This window comes from Gavia stellata, chromosome 4 (genome assembly GCF_030936135.1).
Source record: "Gavia stellata isolate bGavSte3 chromosome 4, bGavSte3.hap2, whole genome shotgun sequence".
Lineage (NCBI taxonomy): Eukaryota > Metazoa > Chordata > Aves > Gaviiformes > Gaviidae > Gavia > Gavia stellata.
In genome coordinates this window covers 60,103,202-60,131,166 of record NC_082597.1, presented here as the reverse complement: position 1 = coordinate 60,131,166, position 27,965 = coordinate 60,103,202, and the positions used below count along the sequence as shown (strand labels likewise).

The window sequence follows — 27,965 nt, the reverse complement described above, 5'->3', positions numbered from 1 at the left end:
AGGCAGTAAGGTGCCCGCATACGTCTGCAGCAGAGCCAGGAAGCAGAAGCCAGATCCCTCCTGTTCCACCCGGTGGAACTGCTTTTCTCATTCTCAACCATGCTATGGATTTTTAACAACTTTTTTCACAAGCAACAAAGTTTGCCAATACACTGACAATATTAATGTGCATAAATCACTAACCTTTTTTCTTGTTTCAACAGAAGAGTCTAAATGCTGTTAAGATTACAAATTAGTTCAGCTCTACTTAAAGGATTAATTTTTTAGATCTTTTGCAAATCAGAGAATTTGAATGAAAAAAAAAAAGACAGATAATAATGTTGTCCCAGAGGGTCTGAAGTAACTCCCCCAGCAACTCCAAATTCTGCTAACCAAGTGGCAAAGGAAAAGCTCTCTACACCAACTTACTCATGTCAGACATGACCTTGGGAAATGTTTTGTAACATGTCAGAATACAAAGAATATATAATTCAGTAATTAGAAAGCATGCAGAAAGATTATATTCATGTTTTATATGTATTGGTAAGGAGACAAACAAAGGAGGGACAGCAAACAGGAGTACTGAAACCATAGCAGGCTGGACAGTCAGTTTGATGAGAGTAGTTAAGAAGATTAATGTATACTCTAAACTGAACTCCCCCAGTTGGCCAGTGCTCAATAATTTAAAAGACAATGCCAGAGCCTTCATTTCAAGGTGACAGAAAATTCTGATGATGAAAGAGGTAGCTGAAAACTTACTTTTAATTAAAAAGCAAACAGGCTGAAGTTCCCATGTGCCTAACAGGAAGTAATACCATTTACGAAACAATGGGGAGGGATTATTATTTAGATAGTTCATTTTATTAAATAAAAGAACTCAAAGAGAACCAGTAACAATTTTTCCACCCTAGTATCTTTAATAATATAAGATGATTACTCATCAACTTAATGAGAAAAAGTTTGAGGCTAAAGAGAAAGCAATTAAACTGACAGATTTATTGCTACCAAGAACAGATACCCACAAAATGCAGAGCTAGGATGCATTAAATGTCCAGAATAATGGATGAACATTCCAAGGAAGATGAATAAATGGATGACAAAGCTCACATCTTTTACACGATACAAATAGGTAGACAGGTGACAAGCAAATTAATACGTGCATGTTCAGTTGGACACAGAGGTGACCTATTCATAAAATTCATTTAAAAAAAAAATCAGCATTATTATACTACCAGTTTATGACAGGTGAGAACTCAGAAATTGGGCAAAAGAGGTCAGATTAAAACGCAGTTTCTATGGAAGCTGGGGGTTTCCAGTTAGCACCACTCTCTTGCTACAAACATTTAACCCGCTGAGGTTTAGTTACAAAACTATTTTAGTGTTAAGAATTTATGAATTGCAGGCAAGAGCTTTTTTTTCTAGGAATCATTGAGCTCTTGTAGCCTCAGGCGTGCATCATCTGCCACAGCACATGCCAGTGGGGAGCAGCAGTTCATCATGGTCACCTGTGACATTTTGCTGACTGGTCCATCTTTTTCCCAATGCTAAACTCAATGATGTTAAACTTCAGCTTAAATTTCAGCACCAAAGGGCTAATAGGAAGTTAGTACATCACATCTTCTCCTCTGCACTTGGAAAGACCACACTGGCAGATATTAATCTATGAGGGGGATAAAAGAGGATGCTGGTGGAGAGCAACACTTGGCCCTGAAACTATCAGCCAGGACAGGCTCAGACCTTACCAGCCCTAACTCAATGCTGTATCTCAGTGCATCATCATTTTCAATCTTGCTGAAGTCAATGAGACCACTCATGAGCTTTTACTCTTCAGCCTATGATTAAGTACTTCACTAAATAAGGTCATTAAATTTAAATTGTAGATGCTTGCTAGGTACTCCTGAAGGTTTTTCTCTCACCTGCAACATATTCCCTTCAGGCTCATGGCTGGCAAAACAAGTGGCAAAATAACATCCCAATCTGCTTGTCAGCAATCCTCCCACTAAACTTAAGACACGGGAAATTGACTGATTCAGGAGGGAGCTGTGTTTAACCTACTGCTGATGTAAGGGAGAACAGTAGCACGTTATGGGTCTCAGAAAAGGAGGAGATACACATAAAAGGAAAGGTGTATGAAGCTGGCATATCACAGTGTCTTGCAGAGATATCTCAGTTTGAGTAGCAGAAGCCATACAACTGTGTTAATGCAGCATTTTGCCACTGTGTATTTTTGCCACTTCTCAGTAGGACTAATCAGCCCAACACAGTACTTTGCTAGTGCAGTTAACTAGCTCAGGTACACGTGCATGTGTTGGCCCCCATAGAGACATATCCTAAAGAATTAACACAGCACTTCCAGAAGCTATCAAGCTATTTTCACTTCTCTCTCCATTCAGCGTGCACACCTCAAAGCAGTCCTCTACCCTGCTTCCTACTCCCAAACAGGCTATCAATCATGCTGAAGTGTATGCTAAAGCCATAATGCGGATAACAGACCATTAAAAGCTCAAATGAGACTGCTAAACACATTTCATTAATCATAGCACAATCTAGTCTTGAACCAGGAGCTACAGCTTTGGCAGGCTGGTAATGGAAGGCTTCTTTCTACCCATTTCTAGTGACTGGGAAAGGGAGAACTGCTCCTGAGCTGGGTACCTTAAACCTTTTGCCCTTCCTCCTCTTCTTCAGGTGCATGTGGCCTGAGGGTTACATTGCTGGGGAAAAAGAGCGAGTAGAGGATAAAGAACAAAAATAAGAGACCTGCTAAGAAGGAAGAGTGTGAATGCTGTTCAGAGAGCCTGGATTCTCAAAGGACCCAGAACACCCACAACTCATGATGGTTTTAATAAAAGCGCTTCTAAAAAACTGGCCAAACTGGCTTCCTCTCCCTGGCAAGAGGTCTTTGTTTAGGGATTTGACAGGATATCAGAAAAAGGACTTTTCTTCCTAGGGGCCCAGACCCAGTGCTGATTCTACCAGTATAAAAGCATAGCAGGTAAATGCTAAAGGAAACATAGTGAACAAGAGATGCCCCCTTTGCACCACTTCTTACTGTTACATCTCTGGCTTTTCACAGTAGCTTCCCACGCCCTTTCCAGGGAAAGTCAGCAGGTTACTAATATTCTGCTAGGCAATTGGCAGGTTAATAAGAGTTACCTGCCAAGCACATCTGGCTGTTTAACCCCCGCTAATGCCACATGCCTCTGCATACTAGCTTAAAGTGGTGGTGGGGGGGGAGTCATACATTTCTTTTTTCTCGGAGAGCAGGTTGGAGAAGGTGGTTCCAGCTGAGGTAGGTTGTTTCTTTGAACAGCAGAGATAGAAGACACTATCAGTAAAAGATCCTATTTTAATAATTAATTGGAAGAGTGAACATGCCAGAACTAAAGGAACCTATCAGCATTGGTTCAACTTTAATCCTAGTGGAGGATTTGAATCAACAAACTTCTTGCGAGGAGGCAAGGTTTCTTACCTTAGCTTCACCTCATTGTGGCCATGCTAAACTCCTCAGTTTAGACTTATAAAAGACTCTTCCAAATGAGTAAAGAGATCAGTTGCTGACATCATTGGATGGAGTTTACTGTGCAATGTTATAAAAAGGGAAAGATGCTTTGAATGGGGAACAAGAGCTTTCAAAAACACAGTAGCAGAGGGTTGATTATGCCAACATCAGTTACTCTTATTTTTGAGCTGATTCTGTTCACAGAGGTATGTATTTGATATGTTATCACGTAATTCCCATATACTAAAATCACATAACTCCTATTACAATGAGGTGTGTCCCAGGTAGCATTCTGGACCATTACCAATTAAAAGGCAAAAATAATTTCCTATTTTAATAATCCCCTGATTCCTGTTCTTTGCTCGGGAAAGAGTGGTATTACAACAATACTATTGCTTTTCTTGTTTAATGCTGCCTCTTACATTTTTTAAGATCTGCAGCACCTACTGCTCTTACTTGTGCCCTGCTAAATGGAGTCAGGTTTAGAGGATCAAAACGTTTCTGCAATATCTGCCAAAGAACTTTGACGCTACTGTGAAATTTCTTTAACGCATTGTGCTTTATGGCAGGGGCTGGAAACTCTCCTAAGAATTTGGAAAATGAAAATCCTATAAATTAATTACGTTTCTACAGTCCAATATCTTCCTTCCTCTGTGGGGCTAGGCAGCAGGAGCCCCACAATACCTTGGGGGTGTTTATTAGTATTGCATATTCTAGAAGTATCTAATAATGGGAAAAACTTGCTTTTCTTCTATTTTTAAAGAGTAAGCTTTTTGCTCTTACGACTGCTATGAAAAGCAAGGAAGCGTAACATTAATAAGCCAGACAACAAACAAGAACTATATACTTTCTTTTTTCTTAACATCATGATTTTCAAGTAGGTCTCCTGATCTTTGAGGGTTTTACCATGGTAGGGTACCCCCATTAATGCAGGTCTCAGGAACTAACCTCTCAAAGTCAGTATTTCAGGTCCATATATTCCTACTCACATGGGATTTTTTCTTCTGTGTGCAGAAGACTATGATGATACCTTTGCTTTCTCTGGCACAGCTACATGTATCTTTCCTGATGCCAGGGTTTTGCAACAGAAGTGATATTTCCTTGCTAGCCATCAAACGTTCATGCAGCCAGCAGGGATACAATAGAGATAAAGAGATACTGGTCCCATACTGATAGCTAGCTGGCAGAGCTTTTTATACCTGTGTTGTGCGTTAACCCTGGTAGGCAGATAAGCACCACACAGTCAGTCATTCACTTCCCATCCCTCTCAGTGGGATGGGGTAGAGGAAAGGAAGAATAAAAGCAAGAAAACTTGGGGGTCAAGATAAAACAAACAAACAAACAAATAATTATTTAATAAGTGAAGGGTAAGTGGAAGAAGAGGGAAGGGAAGAAAACAAAACAAGTGAGGTAAAGGCAATCACTCACCACCTCCTGTGGGTAGACTGATGCCCAGCCAGTTCCTGAGCAAAAGATGGCTAACCCCCTAAAGACCTTTTTCCCTTTTATTGCTGAGCATGACGTTATGTCGTATGGAATCTCTCTTTGGTTAGTTTGGGTCACTGCCTGCTTGTGTCCTCTCCTTGCCTACTGCACACCCTACAGTCTATTCACTGGCAGGGGGAGAGCGAGAAACAGAAGGCCTTGATGCTGTGCAAACACTGCTCAGCAAAAGCTAGAACAGTAGTGTGCTATCAGTACCATTTTGGTCAAAAATCTAAAGCACAGCACCATATGAGCTGCTATGAAGAAAATTAACTCTATTCTAGCCAGGCTCAGTACAACCTGACATGTTTAAAAAAAAAAGAAAAAAACACACACAAACCAAAATCACTCAACTACCGTCAACAACAAAAGAGTAACTAACTTGCTTGCTACTAGAATGTTGTTTCTGTCAATTGGGTAACTTCACCAATTCCTCTTACCTTCTGTCTAATAAGAGGGAAAATATCAAATGCTAAAAGAGGGTAAGATAATTGCCTGTAAACATAAATTTTGTCTCCCTCATTAAAAGTACTTGCATGCTGTAAGGATTTGCCCAAATTCCAGCCACCAGTGTCGCTGTACCGATGCAAAGCACTGCACTAGGCAAAGCTAGACTGGCATCGTGTGAAACAACTCTTTAATTTCAAGCAAATGCAAGTTGCAGTTCACCTTATTTAGACTACAGACAGGTAACATCAAGTACTGATAACCAGATTTTAAGTAACTGCGCAGTGTGAGCAAGGTGAAATACTTGTATATGGAGATCAGATTAAATAAGGTTGGTATACAAAGGAGTCCAAGTCACGCTATACACTTTAGGTGGGAGAGCACCCAAAGGAAAAACAGGTGAGAGTATCAGAGCTACCCCTTCTTGTACATTTTGTTTTGTATTTGGGTTTCACTGCAGTATGGCCTCTTCAAGAGACCTGCCAGTGTTACATGGATGCAACAAGTCCCCATCAGCAGCTGCCCATCTTTGGAGCTATGTCACCTTTCTCTTTCTGCAGGTGCTACTGGAGGGAAGGAGATATTCTTGCCCTGTTCAGCCATCACAACCTACTGCACATGGGTTTCTTTGCTATGGTCTTTTGCCAGACATTTCACCCCCCTGTGGTGGGTTAACCTTGGTTGGATGCCAGGTGCCCACCAAAGCCACTCTGTCACTCCCCTTCCTCAGCTGGACAGGGGAGAGAAAACATAACGAAAGGCTCGTGGGTCGAGATAAGGACAGGGAGATCACTCACCATTACCGTCAAGGGCAAACCAGACTCGACTTGGGGAAATTAGTTTAATTTATTACCAATCAAAATCAGAGTAGGGAAATGAGAAATAAAACCCAGTTTTAAAAACACCTTTCCCCCTAATCCCTCCCTTCTTCCTGGGCTGAAGTTCACTCCCGATTTTCTCTACCTCCTCCCCCTGAGCGGCACAGGGGGACAGGGAATGGGGGTTGCGGTCAGTTCATCTCACGTTGTTTCTGCTGCTCCTTCCTCCTCACACTCTTCCCCTGCTCCAGCGTGGGCTCCCTCCCACGGGAGACAGTTCTCCACTAACTTCTCCAATGTGGGTCCTTCCCATGGGCTGCAGTTCTTCATGAACTGCTCCAGCATGGGTCCTTTCCACAGGGTGCAGTCCTTCAGGAACAGACTGCTCCAGCGTGGGTCCCCTGTGCGGTCACAAGTCCTGCCAGCAAACCTGCTCCAGCATGGGCTCCTGTCTCCACGGTTCCACAGGTCCTGCCAGGAGCCTGCTCCAGCATGGGCTTCCCACAGGGTCACAGCCTCCTTCAGGCACATCCACCTGCTCCAGTGTGGGGTCCTCCATGGGCTGCAGGTGGATATCTGCTCCACCGTGGACCTCCATGGACTGAGGGGGGACAGCCTGCCTCACCATGGGCTTCACCACGGGCTGCAGGGGAATCCCTGCTCCGGTGCCTGGAGACCCCCTCCCCCTCCTTCTTCACTGACCTTGGTGTCTGCAGAGTTGTTTCTCTCACATATTCTTACTCCTCTCTTATCTGGCTGCCGTAACGCAGTTGTTTTTCCCCTTTCTTAAATATGTTCTCCCAGAGGTGCTACCACCATCACTGATTGGCTCAGCCTTGGACAGTGGCAGGTCTGTCTTGGAGCCGGCTGGCATTGGCTCTATCGGACATCGGGGAAGCTTCTAGCAGCTTCTCACAGAAGCCACCCCTGTAGCCCCCCCACACTACCAAAACCTTGCCATGCAAAACCAATACAGGCTTTGAGGGAGGGAGGGAAAACGTTAAGGGACGTTGGGAAAATGCAGGAAAAATCTCACCACTATTAAGACTGCATGAGTCAGGTAAGGTGTATCAATAATTAAACATTAAAAAGAAAGAAGCAGAACGAGTGTGGATTAGAGGTGCCTCCCAAATATGGGTTGGAACTAATGAGGCTTTTCTTTTTACCATCAGAGAAAGTTTATTACATGTACTTTAAAGTTGACTTAGTGAGCAGTGGAGATGCGTCACAGATACATCCTTTCCAGTGACACTCAGCATAAAAGCAGAAGCATTCATAATGGAATGGCTAAACTGACTATGAGAATAATAACCCATGACTTGGGAAAATTTTAAGGAGAGGATGAAACCTTAAAATAAAAAGAGATGGAAGGGAGGAATGGCATATAAAATAAAACCAGAATCCTGCAGTTATTTCACAGCTAGAAGAAGTGGAATTACATCAGTCTGGCACGTAATTATCAATGGCATTGATACTGCAATGGCATTTCAGGAACAGGGCTGTGCCACTATAACATGGGCTATAGCGTATGGAGTAAATAAAGGAGATACTTAAACTAGAGCTCAGGCATAAGCAGACAAATCCCACACTATTCAGAGCTAAATGAAAGCTATCACATCTCCTTTTTCATGATCACCAAATTTATCTACATTTCACAGTTTCCCAAAGTTTGGTTCCTTAATTTTTTCTTGAGTCTCAAGGGGTTTTATTTTTCAGAAAAAAACTTACCTGGATCAACTGTTTTCCTGGTTTTTGTTGAGCATAGATGGTAAGATTACTCCTGGGAGACCTCTGCTGCTCACTTAAGTCTGCTGTCTTAGGAAAAAAAACCCACAGTACATCTCACATATGCACTGTTTTCTAATTAAAAGCTGGATTCTCCTCTCATTTTCACCAATATAAATCCAAGGATAACTTAAATGAAAGTAATGGAGTTACTCTGGATTCAGTCTATGGTAAATGAGACAAGGATCTTGGCCTAATCTCATAAATGTCTCCCTTAAGATCTCCATTACTAACACTGGTTTTTTAGTGAAAAATTCATGCAAGAATCCCTGGTGGGAAAAACGGTGTTTTATTATACATTAATTCTACACAATTACATTAAAACTTTCAGTGAGAACTCAGGGGAAATGGTTATAACGTCCTGCTATCTCAATATACTTCCTCACCAACAGCACTAGAAATAGATAAAGAAACTCTGCAACAACCCTGACATATAATTAAATAAGTAGTTTGAGTTTGTGTATATTCTAAGTCTATAAAAGGAAAGCGTGATTCAACCACACCTGTTTTCCTTCATAAGTATCATTAGTACTAATTACTTACAACTTCACTCATGGCAATCGCTGGATAATATTCAATTGCTTTCATTATATTGCTGAGAGATCCTAATTCCACTAGTAAGGCAGGAAATGGATATCCGTAATTGGTAAAGGTGCTTCAAACTTTCGGGCTAATAATACAATTGTGATAGTACTTTATCCTGATTCATCTGGAAGAGTTTGCCTCCTCTTTGGCCTTTGACAATGGACCCACTATGAACAAGGCATCAGAACTACAAAGCTCCTAGGAACAAGCTCATGTTTTGCCTGACAGCTAGGCCAGACAGCGGAAGTCTTTGGAGAGTAGAACAGAAAATACTAGCTATTTTAGATGTCTTAAGAAGCATATCCTCACTGCATTTTTTCAGAGATGGACATGTAGGCATGACTTCTTTTTTTTTCCCCAAAGCTCTCAGCCTTAAATCACAGCTCTCCTGCCTCTGCTTTGAGCTCTAGCTGCAACTTCCTTCAGAGCTTATCATTGCTTTTTCAAGCACTGGTCACAAGGGGACGAAAATAATGAAAGGTGCTCTCCAGGTCTCAACACAGTTTCCAGAGATTTCTAACCCAATCTTTAGTTCTTAATTTTGACAACCTGGAGACCTTACATATTGTTAGGGAAATCATTAAACATCTTCCTCTTCTACCAAGGGAACAATTAAGACTAATCATAGCTTGGGATCACTAAAATCAAATTTCTTCTACTTTAGATTCTGCCTTCCAAGCTTCATCCCAAGAAATTTGCATTCCCATCTGCCGTCGACGTGAAAGTCAGAGCTACACAGCAAGGTACCCTAGAGCAATATATTTCAATGAAGTTAGTCCAAGCCTCACTCCAGTGATGGCTCTATGTTCATTAGTATACAGGATCTGTTCATGACTGAATCACCCAGCAGAGCAAATCTGATACATAATCAAATGTGGGTACAGAATGCCATTTCTATTGCATTAGCCAGAACGCATGATTTGGAGTTTATGCTGTCTTTAAGCTTACTATGGAAAGATAGATGGTATGTGATCCAGGGTAAGGTTTCTCAGAATAGTCAATCCATTAATATTTTGGAATAGAAATGAACCAGTGCATTTATACCAGATTACCACTTAGTGCTAAGTGTCTATGACATTTTGATCCAGTACCAAGATCTCTAGATTTTTATTTACTCTATCACTAAACAACAGCCTTCATCAATAAGTCTCTGCACCTCATAATTTTGTGCCTTTTAGGGAAAGGTTAAGTACAGACCTGGGTATCTGGTGAAGCGTGCCTTGCCAGTTCAGAGAGAGTGTGTTCCAGCAAGTAACTGCAGATGGACCTCAGGTTTAGGCTCCTAATGTTTTCAATGCTCTATAGAAAACACATGGTGATGGGAAGATAGGAAAAGGGTTGTGAACCATAAGAAATGTGAAAAATAAGGCAGCTCAAATATTGGTGTCACATCTGCAATGACAAAACAGCCCTGAAGCACATGAAGAACTATCGTCACTGAAACACACCGATATTCAAGTGTAGTGTTTGCTGCCCACGCTTAAATAGTACTGACTGTACTGGCTAGGTCAGAGTAATGCTGATTATATGTTCTGTTTTGCCAATATACTGAGACTCCCAGGGGAATACAGTGGGTTAGGATAACTTCTCTTTGTTACAGGGCTTGCAAAGAGAGTATTGCAACCTGCAGCTCTTCTTTACCATTGCTTCACTTTAAAAGGAAATCTCCACAAACCCTCTCTCTGCACAGGTACATATTCCAGATCTAGATCTATCCCTGACATGCTCTCTGGGACTGCAATCTTGCTTCTTTATCTGAGCTCACTTCATACAGCAATCTCAGTCAAGTAAGACAGGAAAAAAAAAATCAGTCATGAAACTGAAGGAATGATTATTTGTTGATATAGGGGGCTCCATTAAAAATGAAGATAATAAAAGGGGTAACCGCTGTCTTAGGATTAGTACTGGGTAAAGGAGAAGCAATTTAAAAAAGCTTAGGGTATGTCTATTATTTGGTTTGATATTATTGCTCTTTAAGAACCCACATATGCATATGTCCTGCTCAAGTGAGTTTTCTAACTATTAAATAAGTGGAAAAGATGGCAGCTTTGAGCTTCTGTGCATAGTCCAGGTCTTAAAAAAATTAAGATCTTCTGATCAAGCCATAAAATCCAACTATGAACCACAGAGTTTACAGCAAGACTGGCAAAAAGAAAAGGCTATGGCAGCTGTTCTGCATTAGAGGCGGAAGGACTGTTCAGAGAATGGATTTGTACTGAATGTAGCTAGTTAGTAAGATTAGCGAATAGAAATCACATTGCATGGTGGTCAGTCTTCAGTAGTTTAATTGAAACAGGAACTAATTTCAAGGTTTGGCTACAATTTTTTTCATGGAGTAGAAGTCAACATGTCATCAGGATGTAAAGGAAAAGGAGAAGCAAGTATTAACAACATTTAACTTTAACCTTTGAGTTACTCATTTGAAACTTCTTGACTAGAAAAAGGAGTTGAAGAAGAGCAAGGAGGGAATCGTGTTCAACAAATCTTGATTAAATTAGATGGAACAGGTCTCATCTGGAAACTTCAAGATCATGGAGGGGATTTCCAATACCATAAAAATGAAGGATAAGGAGCACCCTAGGATGTCATGTCTATGAACAGGCTAGAGGGAGGCATTCAGAAAGCAGGAAGGAAATTGTGTTTCCCACTAATCATCACTCCCGGGTAGAGCTGAGAAATCCAAAATGGAGCCTGGAGAATTGAGGGTCAAATGAGAGGAAGTAATAGCAGAGCGGACTTGTCTAGGCTCTCAGAGGGGTAAGTAACCATAAAGCATGTCTGAACTTCATGGCATTCCCTGCTGCCTTGGCATTCCCCGCTGCCTTGGCATTCCCCGCCTTGGCAAGGGGGGAAACTCTTGCAAGATCCTAGCTGGAAGCTTTTATGTTCTTTAAAACATGCATGTCAGGAATGAAAAGTTTTTTCACCATTGATGCAACTGATCACAGGAAACTGATAGACTTGTGCCTCCCCATAAAAATACTGATCAATAACAATCTCCACAGCTGTCTGGCTATGCTTGTCTATCCTCTTTCCAGATAAGTTGTGTGGCTTGTAACAAAATTATGAACCTGTAACAGTATACTCTGTACAACAACGGTTTGCTGGGGCAGAGTAAATTGTCTGCAACTGCTCCATAACTTCAGTTTGAAGTTTGATAGCAAAGATGCACAGTAATCTATCAGAAGTTAGGAGAGCTGATATGCTCCAGGGGTCCACTGCTCTAGGATAGCCAAGTAACAAGTAGATGGAGGTGCAGATTTCACAGAATCATTAAGGCTGGAAAAGACCTTTGTGGAAGGAAAAGCTCTATTACCATTCTTTACAAACCCAAGAGACTTTGCAGAGCACAGCTGCTAAAGATACCACAAAAGGAGAGGGTAAGTCCTCAATATATACAGATCCCGAACAATTTAGGGCTTGCCAGGTCACAACCAACACCCTGAAGCTCACAGGCTATCAGTATGCAGCTGGAACCAGCTCTCAGCATGAAGCAATGCTTTATAAGAGGGCTGCCTCATTCGGCAGCTCTCGCTTCAGTCTCTGAATAGTCTCAAGGAGCAGCCCCATGCAGAGAACGTTAAAGTAGTCCCGTCTTTTGATAACTACAACTATCATGACAAGTTGTTTTTATACTAACTCTCTGGTACATAATCTAAACCCTAACTCTTGTTTTGCTGCATTTTTGTTCGAGTATTTACTCATGTGGACTGATGAGCCAACCCTGCTCTAAGCTCAATACTTCTGGACCTCCAAGTTAAGCAATAGGAATTTACTCTTTCTCTGTTCTCAGTCAACCATGACCCCAGATTTTCTTTTTTTTAAGTATATGCTTAATTTTTCTTATTTATTATGTCATTCTGACACTTTATGGAACCCTTGTAGTGTACTGTGATATACCTGCAAAAAGGCCAGTGTTGAAGACACTACATGAAGAGGAGGGAAAAAAAAAAGATTCTCATAAAAACTGTCACCCACAACAGCACGTTTCTATGGTAATACCGGACTGCTTTGCGTTGTTATGGCAACTAAACCTTTAAAAGCAATAGCATAAAACCAAAGCAAAAAAAATCACAAAAATGGAGCTTCATCACTGCTCTTCTCAATTTTACAAATCATTCTCAGCCCTCCTACCTCACACCAAGACTAGATTGGGTGTTACAGGGATCAAAACTCTTCAGGAAGAGGAAGAAAACCACTTGGCTTCATGGCAATGGGTGTGCAGAGCCTTCTTATCACTGTCTTTTAGAAACAAGGACTAGAAGCGCTGGTCCACAAGCAGAGCTCTTAGACCATAGAGCAAAACAGAGTGCTAACAATGACAGTAGGACTAATTGCTGACTGCAGCCAATTGGGGATGGTATCTGCACTCCCCACCTTGCAGGAGGGACAGGCCAAAATTACACTGAATTAAATGCTGGGTTACCTCCTTAATGCTACTATGTACTTCATTATTTCCTTGGAGAGTTTCTTCTTACAGTCAGATGCTGCTGGCCAAGGGAATGCAGAAAATTTCTAGATACATACACTTGCTTCTATACAGCTTCACAGAAATTTACTGTGATACATGATATTTTTAGCTAATCTCAGATAGGTTTCAGGATAAATAATCTTGACTAACTTGGCATATGCTTCCCCTTCTCCCTTTTCCTAATCTTTCTTTCCTGCTCAGTATCCTGTATATTCACTCCCACTTTCCAACTCCACACTGTGTTCTCATTTACCTACCAGATATGTTCACTTCCTATTATTATGTTTGAAAGTATTATATGATCATGGAATGGAACTGACAGTCTGCAAACATCCTCTTCTAATTCTGACAAGGTGCCTCAAAACTCATACCCCAGCAGTGCAATCTGTTTGCTGCCCTGCTTATGCATTTCAGGCTTCATGCACATCAGACCTGGCTGAAGTCACCCAACTCTTTTTACTTGTGACCCATACCATGGGTCTAGAGTTGAAAGGAAACCATATTTAAAGATTACTCCTCCAACTATTCACATCTTTTTTTAGTTAGCCTATACAAGAAGCTGTAAGTTCAAAGCAGAAATGTTTATGTAAATCAGGGAATATAGGAGCTAGACTTTTTTACTGAAGTAAGTCGGCGTCATCCTGTTCCCTCCAATGTTTTATCAAGCTAGTTTATACCAGCCGAGATGTGCTCTCTCAGGATTTTAGGACACTAGTGTAGCAATATTCAGATCATATTTCTTAGTAGCCGAGATGTGCTCTCTCAGGATTTTAGGACACTAGTGTAGCAATATTCAGATCATATTTCTTAGTAGCATGGGAAAGCACCTGAATCTCCAAGTACTGTAAAAATTGGTGCCAATATGACTCCAAAGCAGGTTGGCAAAAAGCCTGTAGACAGCCCTACAGAACACCACTTGGCACATGCAGTAATTGTATCCTGAAGCATGCAGGAAGGAAATATTATTACTGTCTATTAAATATAACATGTGCAGGAAGACATGGTAATGTCATGAATTAATGAAGTTCAGGAGATCCTGAGCCAGTTTCAGAGGTGATGTGCATTTCAGTAAGTTGCTCTGAGCATAAACTGGCAGACATTTTGTGTTGATGACAGAAGAGTGGTAGCATAGAGTCAGCCAAGGACAACTTTGTATGAGAAAAGGTACGATGGCTCACTCAGTTGTAGGGCTTCAATCCTACCCAGAGTTACCAGTGTCGCAGCAGGGCCCACTTTTACTCTGCATCTCCCAAGTGAAGTGGACCATTACAGACATACCTACTTCTTTCTTTTAGCTTGGGGGTTAAAATAAGCGGTTCAAACATCCCTGATTCTCTAGGTTGCTTGGAAAAAGGAAACCTGTGAGGTTTCTACATTTCCACAAAATTGGATTGATTATTGGTTTTGTTTACATGTCTAACTTTTAGTTCATGCAACTCTCCACAGTTTTTGCTCAGGGTGCATTTGTACACAGCCTTAGTTCAGTTATACAATAAATTGGTTTAATTTTGTACACTCTTTTCCCTCTTCCCTGGTTGTGCAGAGAGCAATACCATGCACTTATCCTGCCGATGGGACAATCATACCATTGACCTCTGGGCAACACATTCTACCTTCCAGCTTCAGCCTGTGAGACAGATATTCCCTACGCCACTTTTTACCTATGCAAATCCATGTGCTCCCAAGGACAGTATTACAGACATAATTTGCAGCATGAAACCAAAAAGGTGAAACCTTGGATGAGAGCTTTGTAATTGGAAATGGGGCCTTAGGTCCTTAAAAATATGGATTGCTAATGCAGAACAAGGTAGGTTCAGAGAATATGCCTGGTTCAGAGAGGGAGAAAACAGAGTATCAAGTTATTACAATGCATGTCACAGAGAACTGTGAAAAGTGTATGTACTTGATAGATTGCATGTGATTAGAATCAAGGCCTTAGGCACGGAAACCTCTCTATTAAATGTCTTTCTTTCTTTAGTCCTAGTAATATAACTATCAAACCTTAGAGTAAACTACATTTGTTAGGTGAATGACCCATGTGTCTCATCTGCTTGGCTTTTTCACACATGCAGAGGTGAATCAACATTACACATTATTAATTGGAATGATAGACAGGTTGCCACTCCCTCCATATTCACTGCCTGCTCATGCACTTGCTCTGCTTTACTGTCACATAGGGAATGCAGAGTGACTGGCCAGAGGGATTAGTACATGGACTTAATTTATGTGCTCCACCCCATCCAAAACGACAGGCAGATATTGGGTTTTTTTTAATAGCCCTCTAAAAAACCCCAAAACAATTAAACAAGTTGTGATGGGGCAGGGGTACTAAATGTATCTGAGGGGGTGCATGTCCATAATTGCACAAGAAGGTGAAGAGATTGCAGGAAAAAATGATCAACCCAAAACATTTATCAGTGGACAGCAACTCCTGACTGATTTCCCCTTTTTAGTTGGGATGGGGGGGTTATTATTATTATTTTCCTCTCCAGTTTGTTCCCTCCCACTGTTCTCATAGGGTTTCATTTCAGCACAGCCTACTGGTATCCTGTTCCCAGAAATGCACTTTTCCTCTGCCAAGAACAAACACACAAAGCAGAAATGCTCCTTTTCCCAGTGTCCACCGTCTGCGAGCTGGATTTTCTAGCTTCTGGGAAGTCACAGCTTCTGCTAGTCAAGGGAGATGGGGACATGCACTTTGCTCCTCTGATGCTGCGCGCTGCCCAGATTTCTCTCAATAAATATTTGCAAGGCAATTCAGAAAGCTCTAGGTCCATTCTCCACAGTTGGAGTCCTTGATATTAATAGAATTAAAGTCTCTTTAAACCCTGAAGAAGGAGCTCAGAGGAGACAGAAACTGTTTTTTGCTTTAACACTGTGTGAGTCATACAATGTTTAGTTTGGGTGTTTGATACATCATAGCATCTAAGCCAAAAAGACAGCTGTAGAATGAGTAGCAGGTTAACAAAGACTGGAGAAAAATAATGCAGAAAAAGCACTAGATTGATGCTGAGAAGGTAGAAAAAAGTCCTCAAAATTTCAGTGTTGCCAACAAGATTTTATTACAAATCTTGTAGTATGTGGTGGGTTTGTATTCTGAAAACTCCAGTTGTACAATCAAAAGATGACAAAAGAATATCAGCTTTCATTTTTAATAAAAACATTACTAGCTCCCGTTGGAAAAAGCTTAAAAACATAATCAAAGGGTATCCCTTGGAAATCAAAATGGAAAACTAAAGAACCCAAATCTTTTATTTTATTTTACTTTATTTTAAAATTTCCCCCACCAGGAGTTATACCAAATTTCTATGCACTGTTGGCCTTTCACCTCTAAATATTTCTGCCTGGTGGCAGAAACAGACAAAGAACCATTCAGCTAAAAGAGAACTACAGATGTTTCAGAAACTGCAGCCATTCTATTTTGGCAGCAATTCATAATCAGAATTTTCTGATTATGTCCCTTGTCACATTAAAACCGATAAACTAGAATGTGCACATGCTGATCCATATAATAAACTCTCTCCCCTGGAGCTCATTTACTGAGGTCAACTTTCTTACATACTGCCTCCTCCATAAAGGAATACCATCGCAAAGCAAACTTCAATTAGAAAAAAAATAAGGGAAAAAAAATTGAACTTCCAGCCAGTCAGCTTATCTGACAAGTGTGGAGAAACAGAAGTTTTTTACCCTAGACCCACAGAATCAGTAAGTCGTCTGTCTTTGCTTGATCCCCTCCTAATTAAAATCAGCAAAATTAACCTCCAATCACAGTTAGAAACTTGTCTTTTTTCCAAATATTCTAAATCCTTACTTTCTTTGGCTCTTCACCAAGATAAATCGGTGTTCACTCCTGTAGTTTCACACATAGATGATAACAACAACATCATGAGACAGAGGAGCATGACACACCCCAACATTTCTATCAGCTATAGCTATCAGCTATAGCTATAGCTATAGCTAACAAATAGGATTCTTTATCAATGAAGCTTCAAAGCTTCTGCAGCAGAAAAGAAGAAAACACTGTGATGTAACAATCAGGAATAGAAAATCTTAAGCAGATAGAGTCTCCACAGGGACCTTTTCAAAGAGAAAATCTATTTCATTTGTGGAATAACCCTAGGATGAGCTATGTAGTGTAGTCGAACACACAAGTCTTTCAGAAACTAACAGATGTTCCTTTTATGAGCAAAGACAAGTGCCATTCGGCCTTTTTAGACACATATAAAAATTCAGAAAATTTTAAGCTATTTTAACAGCTGCCTGACAATTTTATTAATGCACTCCGCTACAATGTGATCCTGTTTCCTTCACAAAAAGACTGACTCATACCATGGATTTTTACACACACTAAGGTGCACGTTGCTAATGCTTTCCTCTTGATTAGTAAGAAAAGGAAACCTATTGTACTGACCAGAAGGAACATAAAGATCTCTGCAGGATTTAACACAAACAGTGTCAGCCTGCAGAGATCCTGTCTCAAAATGATTCGTGGAAGTTTTAACGATTTACTCAGTGTAAACTGACAGACTGAACTACAGAACTTGCCCAGAATCAATTCTGTGGCTCAAATCCTGGCTTCAGCCATAGGTGACAATGAATTTTAAATTTTAATCTTGGCAACAACTGAATATTTTACATCATCACAAGAAAAGCATATGTATAAAAAGTACAACATTTTCAGAAGAAGACCCTAGGTCTATGACAGGTATAGTTTATTAAAACGGGGCTTCACTGAGAGCCAAATTCAGGGAAATTTATACAGCACCTGCTGGCTCTGCCTGACTCTCACTGGTGCCATCAATATCTCACTTTCTGGCACACTAAATTCACACACAAATGAAAAGTTATGCATGCATTTGATATTACAACCTTATGCATAATAGTTCTTGTAGGAATATCATTACTAAACCACCTACACAAGATGTTGAATTTTGTGATGGTTGTGATTTTTTTTTGTTTGCTCTTTTTCCTGAAGAAGCTGCAAAAATAGGATGAACTTAACTTGTTACCTCAGGCATTCTGCAGAGCAATATGCCAAAGCACCCACATACTGAGTGTTTGCAAATTTTAAGTTTGGGATTGACTATGTGTCAATCCCTCTTCAGCTGTGGGCACTTGATCCTGCACCAAAATTGCTGTTGACCTTTTCTAGTATTTATGATGTCAGTATGGATTTTTATCATTGTTTGAGCTCCTGACACAAAGCAGACAGCTTCTATAGCATGTTTTTATTCATGCAAAGCATGAATATGGGAATCTCAGTCTTCCTATCAAGCTTGCCATTTCTCCTTCTTGGATGCTTGGTTAATGGAGGCAGATGATTCTGCCTTATTGCCTTCATCAGTGTTTCAGAGAAGACTTACTTGAACAGATGAACACTAATTGTAGCTTATATTCTCTGGATGACTTAATTTACAAGTAGAGTTATTTGAAATACTCTAGTTATGTACTATCCAGTCTCTATTGTTTAATAGTACTTAAAATATTCATCATATCAGCTAGCTGGATTGTGAGCCTAAAATGTAGTAGTAGGACATCACTGTTCAATATAGCCTCTGAGTTACGACATGTACTTAAAAATACCATAATGCCCTTAGATGTGGCATTCAACTTAACACACGGTCCCTCAACACTGATCTCTACAGGGATTATTCAGGTCTCATTTGTGGGTCTCAGCTGTGACTCATACATAGCAATGGCCTAAAGGAACCAGACAGACACAAGAATTGTCACCTGACGCTAGGTAAAGCACAAAGACCTTCTCTTGCTGTTTATATGTACAGCACCCAGCACAAAGAGGCTGTGATCCTGAATGGAACTGCAACCTGTAGCACATTATGACAGCTGTTATAGTCAGGTCCCAAATAAATTCACAGTACCATTTACAATGAATGCTTTTGAGAACTTTAAGATTGATAGCAGAGAGCATAGCTTTGGACCAGTTCTTTGCTCAGAAGAATTCACACAATTTCTGCAATAAAAGCATAGTGGTTACACTAATCCTTGCTGTCTGAAACACTTTCCAGCACTTCATCCAAGAATGCATATGATCTACAGACCCACTCTTCTGCCCTTAGGCTAGATGCTTTCTCAAGTTTAGAACTGTCAAAATCCAGCGAAAGATCAATAGAAAACATAATCAGTGTCAACTGAGTCACAGAAAACACGCATGACAGGATATCTTCACCAGACTGGCTGCAGACTCACACCTTTGAAGTCAGTATTTTGGAGGTATATATCTGTCCTAGAGAAACAGACTGTTTGGGAGAGGAAGAGAGAATGAGGCTAAAGCAGAAATGTTCAAATCCCAGCTGAAAAGTTGGATCTGACTCTTGAAATTTAAGTTACTGGTTCCCAAAGACATATTTATGCATAGAGATTGAAGCTTGAATATAAAAGGAATAATAATTATACAACCCACAGTAACTGCTAAGAGGAAATTTTAAATGCTACATTGCTTGAGAGATGCTGTTGCAGGCTACCGAAGAGAGGTGTGAATTTCTCCCAAAGCCTAAGGTTGCCACTTCAAAGAAGAGATTTTGAAATAAAATCGCTTATGTATAGCCCTAATTTGTTCACTCAGTTACAGAATAGTTGGATCATTTATTGTAAGGGTGTATGCAAAGAGCTTATCAGAAAAGGGCAGAAGAGCAAGAATTTACAAAGGAATCCTACTCCCTTTTTTCCATCTACAGAGTGAATGTAATAGTAGCTTTACACCTAAAATATTAAGTTACTATGTAAGGGTCTGATCTTTTCAGCAACTCTTAAGATGACAGGAAGAAGAACCTTTACAGAACAAGGATAATGGGTATTGCAGGTGCTATTTAAAACATACTGTGGGCCTTTCTACACATCAAATTGGACCTGGTTAAATTGCAAGACAATCCCGAATCTGAGTTTCTTCCAAGCGTAGTGTCCTAGAAAAAAGGAATCTGAGCTACTGGTCTCTCTTTGTCACTACTTTTGTTGGGAAGAAAAGTCTTCCTCGGCACATAAAGAATCACAGACTCTAGGACCTTCTCTCTCTTTATCTATGTGGCTGTAAATTGGAAGAAGCTGTGCTGGACTGTCCTATCAGTTATCCTGCAGCAATCTGCAGAAGGAAGCTCTTGTCTTTCCTGCACTGATGTGAAAAATTCTTCTATTTGCTCAAATAACATCCTGGTGCAAGCAGGTTTTTAATGGCTACTTCCAGCCAAAAATTGGGTGTTTGACCATTTCTAGAAGGAGAGCCTGTGGTTCTAAAGCTGCCCTCCAAGCTGGGGTTGGGTATAGTGTCAGGTTCCTTTGGAGAGTAGAACTTCCCTTCATAGGAGTTTTATTTCTCTTCTGTTTAAGTAATATTTCAACAAACACACTAGATTGTCCCAAAGACATCTTCATAAACTTACTTGGGACTTCTGAGGGAGAAACAAGGAGGGGACTAAAACATTAGTTTAGAAACAGATCCTGTAGAGGAGTATTTGGGGCTAATAACATGAGACATCCTTTGAATCCTTTGTAATGCTGGCAGGAGAAATGAAACGACACTGAGGACAAATTGAGAATCACCATATGATTTAAACCAATTTTTTACAAAGCAGTAAAAGAACAACAGTATCTCTCCAACTTACTTGCCCTTGCTTTCCAGGATGATCCATGTCCACTGAGTCTTTGCCTACTGAGACTGCACCCTATGATACAGGCTGGAGCACAAGCTTGCACTCAGACACTTTAATTTCTCTCTCCTCCCCAACATTTAGGATCCCTGTTTTAGGCATACGTGCCTTCCAAAGTCCTCTCCCACACTGGTCAACTCCTAGGGCTATGGGACTGTCACATTAATTCTTTCTTTGTGAATGACCATCGGGGACATGAGCAGATGTAGACACTGACCAATTTATTGCCAGGATTAAAAAACTGTGGAGAAGCAGGTGGTCAGCTGGAATTAAAAAGACAGACTGGACAACTTACAAAATGATACATTTTGGAATTGTGATACGTATGTTATGAGGGCTTGGCAGCAGCACAGAAATTCTGTCTCCATGTGTAAGTTAGAGCTTTTCACAGCTCTAATCAGCTGAACAACCTTGCCTAGCTCTATGGAGACTGACTTACACCCACTTTTTTACTTCCAATAATTATTCTTCTCCACATTTCCATATTTTCCATCTGTATTTTTTTCAATTTTAGGCCTGCCTCTGCTCCATATTCATTTCTTTACATGCAGTCTTTATGCTTGGTTTCTTTGCCCAGTAAAAAGCAAGGGACCTTCATTGAAACTATGGCAGAAAATATAAGCAAGGAGATGATCCCCCTCATCGTCTCAACTCAGATCTTGCTATCTTTGACCATACAGTGCTCTATGCTCAAGTTCAGTTTATACACGTCTTCACCTGATACATCATGCTAATACACCATATTCAGTAAAATATTACTATTAATGAGACAGTAGCACACAGTGAGACAGTACAATAGCACAGCATTACTCCCTATGCATACATTTATGTAAATTATGGTTGTCAAGATATGTGTTTATATGAAACTCAAGGTTCAGTGTAGGGAAAGGCTTGGTGAAGAGGTTTGAACGCTACCTGAAGAGGAGGAAAATCTTCATATTCCTTAATGAAGCAAGTTTGTGAATAGTTCAGTTAATCATAGAATCATTTAGGTTGGAAAAGACCTTTAAGATCACCAAGTCCAGCCGTAAACCTAACCCTGCTAAGTCCACCACTACACCATGTCCCTAAGCACCTCAACCACACATCTTTTAAATACCTCCAGGGATGGTGACTCCACCACCTCCCTGGGCAGCCTGTTCCAATGTCTGACAACCCTTTCAGTGAAGAATTTTTTCCTAATATCCAGCCCGAACCTCCCCTGGTGCAATTTGAGGCCATTTCCTCTTGTCCTGTCACTTGTTACTTGGGAGAAGAGACCAACATCCACCTCTCTAAAACCTCCTTTCAGGTAGTTGTAGAGAGTGATGAGGTCTCCCCTCAGCCTCCTCTTCTCTAGGCTAAACAACCCCAGTTCCCTCAGCCGCTCCTCATCAGACTTGTGCTCCAGACCCCTCACCAGCTTCGTTGCCCTTCTCTGGACACGCTCCAGCACCTCGATGTCCTTCTTGTAGTGAGGGGCCCAAAACTGAACACAGTATTTGAGGTGTGGCCTCACCAGAGCCGAGTACAGGGGCACGATCACCTCCCTACTCCTGCTGGCCACACTATTTCTGATACAGGCCAGGATGCCGTTGGCCTTCTTGGCCACCTGGGCACACTGCTGGCTCATATTCAGCCGGCTGTCGACCAACACCCCCAGGTCCTTTTCTGCAGGGCAGCTTTTCAGCCACTCTTCCCCAAGCCTGTAGCATTGCATGGGGTTGTTGTGACCCAAGTGTAGGACTCGGCACTTGGCCTTGCTGAACCACATGCAATTGGCCTCAGCCCACCGATCCAGCCTGTCCAGATCCCTCTGCAGAGCCTTCCTACCCTCAAGCAGATCAACACACAGCCCCACCTTGGTGTCATCTGCAAACTTGCTGAGGGTGAACTCGATCCCCTCATCCAGATCACTGTAAAGATATTAAACAGAACTGGCCCCAATACTGAGCCCCGGGGAACACCACTTATGACTGGCCATCAACTGGATTTGACTCCATTCACCACAACCCTTTGGGCCCGGCCATCCAGCCAGTTCTTTACCCAGCGAAGAGTGCACCTGACCAAGCCATGAGCTGCCAGTTTCTCCAGGAGAATGCTGTGGGAAACAGTGTGACAGTCTTTACTAAAGTTTAGGTAGATTATATCCACAGCCTTTCCCTCATCCACTAAGCGGGTCACCTGGTCATAGAAGGTGATCAGGTTGGTCAAGCAGGACCTGCCTTTCATGAACCCGTGCTAGTTGGGCCTGATCCCTTGGTTGTTGTGCACGTGCCCTGTGAGCGCCCTCAAGATGAACCTCTCCATAATCTTCCCTGGCTCGGAGGTCAGACTGACAGGCCTGTAGTTCTCTGGATCCTCCTTCAGGCCCTTCTTGTAGATGGGCGTCACATTTGCTAGCCTCCAGTCAACTGGGACCTCCCCGGTTAGCCAAGACTCCTGGCAGATGATGGAAAGTGGCTTGGTGAGCACTTCCGCCAGCTCCCTCAGTACCCTTGGGTGGATCCCATCTGGTCCCATAGACCTGTGGGTGTCTAAGTGGTGTAGCAGGTCGCTAACCATTTCCCCTTGGATTGTGGGGGCTTCATTCTGCTCCCCGTCCCTATCTTTCAGCTCAGGGGGCTGGGTACCCAGAGAACAACTAGTCTTACTATTAAAGATTGAGGCAAAGAAAGCACTAAGTACCTCTGCCTTTTCCTCATCCTTTGTCACTATGTTACCCCCCGCGTCCAGTAAAGGATGAAGATTTGCCTTAGCCCTCCTTTTGTTGCTAATGCATTTATAGAAACATTTTTTCTGAAGTAAGAAGCTGATCGCTTCTGGCCTGCTGAAGGGACATCAGCGTATCCAGAGAAGGGAAAGGAAAGAAATGCATGGAGAAGCAAGCACTAGAACCCAGTCCTTGACTGTAGGGCTGAAGATAATAGCTCCTGCCTGTTAGCTGACTACTGGGAAAGGCAAAGAGGCCTTATGGATTTCAGCATAGGGTAAGTATAGTAAATGAGCTCTTTTTTCTGTCACCTTTCTAACAGAGTGGTTTATATTGGCTTCTGTAAATAAATAGTCCCATTTGCTTAGGCTGACTTTGCTTGAGGTAATTTTAAGAGAGTTGATGATATGCATCAAGGCTACACTTTTACAGGGCTGTAAATCTTCAAACCAGGATACTGGAATGCCTCTGCACTTACCAGCACTCCAATACGTATCTTGAGGGCAAAAGGAGAACAATAGGGCACGTCTCTGACTCTGAAAAGCTAGCAACACTGGAGCCTGGGAGAATTAAATGGTTTTAGCAGTGTTAGCCAGGAAAGCGCTCTGGTTTGTGACAGGGTAGTGGGGAACTTTTTTGTGATCATCTCCTTACACAGTTACTCTGAAAGTGTCCTTTCTTAGTCAAACTATCAAGGAGTTTTTCAAGGAGCTGTGGGAAATGCGTATAGGTAGAGAAAAGTAATTTAGGTGGATACTTCAAATCCATAACCCTTTATCAACTCATTAAGAGGAGCAAGCAGCAACTAATTTCTATTCACATGCATAAATCTGCCCCCTTCATCCTCCTCCCCGGTCCAAGTATGATCCTGACTTCATTCATTTTCAGTGGTAACATGGAAAAGTTATACTGAAAGTAATAATTAGGTTTTATTAATAAAAAGTAATATAAAACAAGTTCTTCCAAGTATTGAATACCAACAGGTGCTTGAACGGTAGATCACTACAGCTTTCTCATAATTCTTTATCATCCACTGTATTGTCAAGCTCTCACCTGTCCCAAATAATTAGACCAATAAAACAAGCTACATAGATAATCAGTGCTGTCAATCATTATATATGGAACATCGTTAAGGTAAGAGCTCACAAATAGAACAATTATATTCAAACACCAAAGATTGAAAGAGTGAAAACATTTAACAAATCTCAGACAGCACTTTTACCCCCATTGTACTGTTTGCTTTACCATTGTCCCTCCCCCACAAATAAAGACAGGAAAAAAATCATTAGAATACCTTTGAACTTGTGAAAGACGGCCCATAGCTCAGCAATGTCAGTGGCAAATGTTATGTCTGTGTCGAGGACAATGACTCGCTCAAGATTGGAAGGTAGAGTCTTAGTCAGAACCAACTTCATCAGCCCGTAAATCCCAGAGTAGTGTTTGTTGGGGATCCAAGACACTTCCGACTGACAGGAAATGGGAAGTGGGAAAGAGGAAGAAAAAATAATCTTCATTAGAAAGGGAAACTCTTCCTGACACAAATTACTTGTAATAGTGGAAGATCTCTGAGTACCAGCAATACAACACCATGAAATGCCAGGTGGAAAGAGTCATCTAAAATCCTGCTTTTAAATTAACCTCAGAAGCTCTGAAATATGCTAAAGTTTCTGAAAGCTTGAAAAAAGAAGATCTCTAAGGCAACTGCTTTACACAATATAATTAAAATTAGTTGAGCCTTTCCAGCCTGGTACAATCCATTCTGAGACATCCATGTAGCCTGATAAAATTGAAATATATTTTTAATCCAAAACTTCAGGCATATTGTACATTGTTTTAATTTTCAAATGAAACAAAAACTTCTGTGTTTGCCAGTCCCAGAATTTTCTGAAATAGAAGGAACAAACATAACTTCTTTTCCTTTTATTTCTTACAGATTCGGAGGTCAGAATTTCAAAAGGCCAGTCATTTGGAACAATCGGTCAGAAAACTGCAAAAAAAATTGTTTCTGACAAACTCAAATTTTCCTTAAGCCTTACATCTTTAACTTACAACTAGTGACATCACACAGACATGCTCAAAAGTGGAGAAAGTGGTAGAACATTTTAAGCCACATTTTTTTGTTCATTATATATTGAAGAGGCCAACCCAAACATTTACATTTCATCAGTAAGGGCTAAATAAAACATTTCTAGAGCTTGTAAAATAAGTTGGGAGACTAAATTCAATATTTCATTGTGCTACTGGCACTGGGATGTTCCATGAACTACTTTTCTTTTTCTTTTTGTGAGACTCAAGTTCTCAAATATCAAAAGTCACTGCTGAAAGTGGGATATAGAAGTTTTTGAATAGTTCCTATTGCCCTGTCTGAAACTACTCTTGTTTAATGTTTTAAAGGGCATGCACTACAATTCCCAGATTTTAAGTTTACCCCTGAGTCACACTCCCATTAACTTTAATTAATATTTTTTCTATAGGGGACCTGAGTGAGACAGATCTCAGGAATTGTCCTGGCATGTTATACTTAATTAAGTGCATTCATAGAACTGAGAAGATTTATTCTGTTGTTTAACTGTCTCATATCTATTCACTGGCATTCTGAAGTTTATTATGTGAAATAGCTTTTGCACAGAAGAGCTCATTTCCTCCAAAATCGTTCAAGAAAACCTTCCCATAATAGAATGGGTTCCTAAACTTTATTTGGAAGTTGGAAGAGTGGTTGAAGAAAGGCTAATAATAGCTGCTTAGAGTGCATTTCTTTTTGAATATAAAGTAACAATGCCTCTGCCAACGTGAGCTGACCTGCTCTCTTCCCTTTAAAATGACACACAACTGTCTTCTGTATTCTTAGGGTTCCTGTACCAGTGCAGAGCTTTCCCCCACTGCTAAGTTGATTAAAAAGACTGAGGGTACTAGAGCAAACCTTTAAGGAGAAAGGCAAAATTTTAAGGGGAAAGGCAGGAAAAGCAGGTTATCTTAAAATAACCCCAAAACAGAAAGTGCAAACTGAAGTATGAAGTTTTGTTTGTTTTCTTGAAAGGTATCTCATCCTGGCAATCCATTTGTGTGTTCCCTTGTCTGTGCATATAACGCACCTGCATATACAATCTGCCTGGCATTGTCACCTACACATGTCTATGTATTATTTACTTGTGGTCTCCATAGGATTTGCACTGTAGAATGCCAAAAGTAACAATAGCAAGGAATGCTAGGACACCGGTATAAACCATTGTGAAAGAAATTAGAAAGTGAAGTAACACATAGCATGGTTTTATTCATGGGTCTAAAGAGCCATCATTCTTATTTCATTTTTTCTTGCTTGCTCTCTCTTTAATTTGTATGGTGCTTAGAAGAGAAATCTAGTTTCTGTCTCCCAGATATATGCCAATATTAAGTCTCTAGTTATATAAAAATGAACCTCAGTGCTCCCCAGAAATTTCTTCTATGTGTGTAACAGAAATAATTTCAAATCCACACCCTCAAAACTCTAGTTACTTGTGGTCCTAGCTCTCCCACATGATGGCCCTAGGAATGGACCATCACATCAAGGTGTCAGCAAAGCAGTATTTACCCTGCTTCCCCAAACTCTGCGGATCATTCTGAATCTGCCATTTGATGCCCTTGTGCTAGACCAGCCATGGAGATAGCTCTCTAGTCATACTGACATAGTAAAAGAGTTAAAGTAATTTTACAGACTTGAGCTTGCTTTTATTATTACCCATCCCTATGTTACTAACTTTGGATGGCACATGCTTCATTTAACTAGTCCAAATGCAATGCTGCTCCAGAATAACTCCAAATACACTTATGCAAATAAGCCTAATAAGGCAGGCGTTCCGATGCTGCATGGATAGCCTGAGGCAAGCAGGGAAGGTAAAAGGTAGCTGAAAAAGTAAGAGTCACCTGCAAGGAGCCATTACTTTCTTTGGTCTCGAGATTCCCAATATCTACCACCACTGCAATGTATCACTGCAGGGAAGAGATCCTTGCCTGGCTGTTCCTTCCAATCTGGCACACAAAAGCCAAAAGCCTGCCATCCTGAAGCTTCGTGTCTGAAAGGATCGCTTTTGAAAATGAAAGGAGCAGTCCCAAATGGTCCATCACAGTTGGCTAGAACGTGTTTGATTTGAGCATATGTTGAAGCTTTAACTGTCAATTTGTTCAATGTATCTGCGGTTTTCTCTTTTCTGATGCAGAGTTGACTAAGACATAAACAGGGGTCCTAATTAGTCCCCAGCATAATTTCTTCACTGCTTTGCTACTCATGAATAATGTAACCGTTCCAAGTTCATGCCAAGGAAAACTCCTTACACTACATAACAGCACTATGAAGGCTCACTCTCTCTGGATATTACATATAGTCGTACTAAAAGAAATGCAATAACACTATGGTTGAATAGGTGCTTAGTAGTTAAGAAGTGCCAGTTTGAGATACTTAAGATGGCCTAAGCACAAACTCTTGCAAAATTCTGCAACCCCAAGCTGTCCACTTGATATACCTGGTAACATTTAGCCATTTAATTTATCTAAATATTTTCTGTAATAT

General features: G+C 40.9%; 1 protein-coding gene across 3 annotated transcripts in view; it reads right to left on the bottom strand.

Moving 5' to 3' along the window:
- Positions 1-27,965, bottom strand: part of LARGE1 (LARGE xylosyl- and glucuronyltransferase 1) — a 208,959-nt gene that overhangs the window by 91,175 nt on the left and 89,819 nt on the right. For all 3 annotated transcript variants that reach the window (XM_059815933.1, XM_059815936.1, XM_059815935.1), the window contains exon 5: positions 24,717-24,888. In XM_059815933.1, the coding sequence (XP_059671916.1) occupies positions 24,717-24,888 (172 nt within the window). The remainder of the gene's footprint in view (positions 1-24,716; positions 24,889-27,965) is intronic.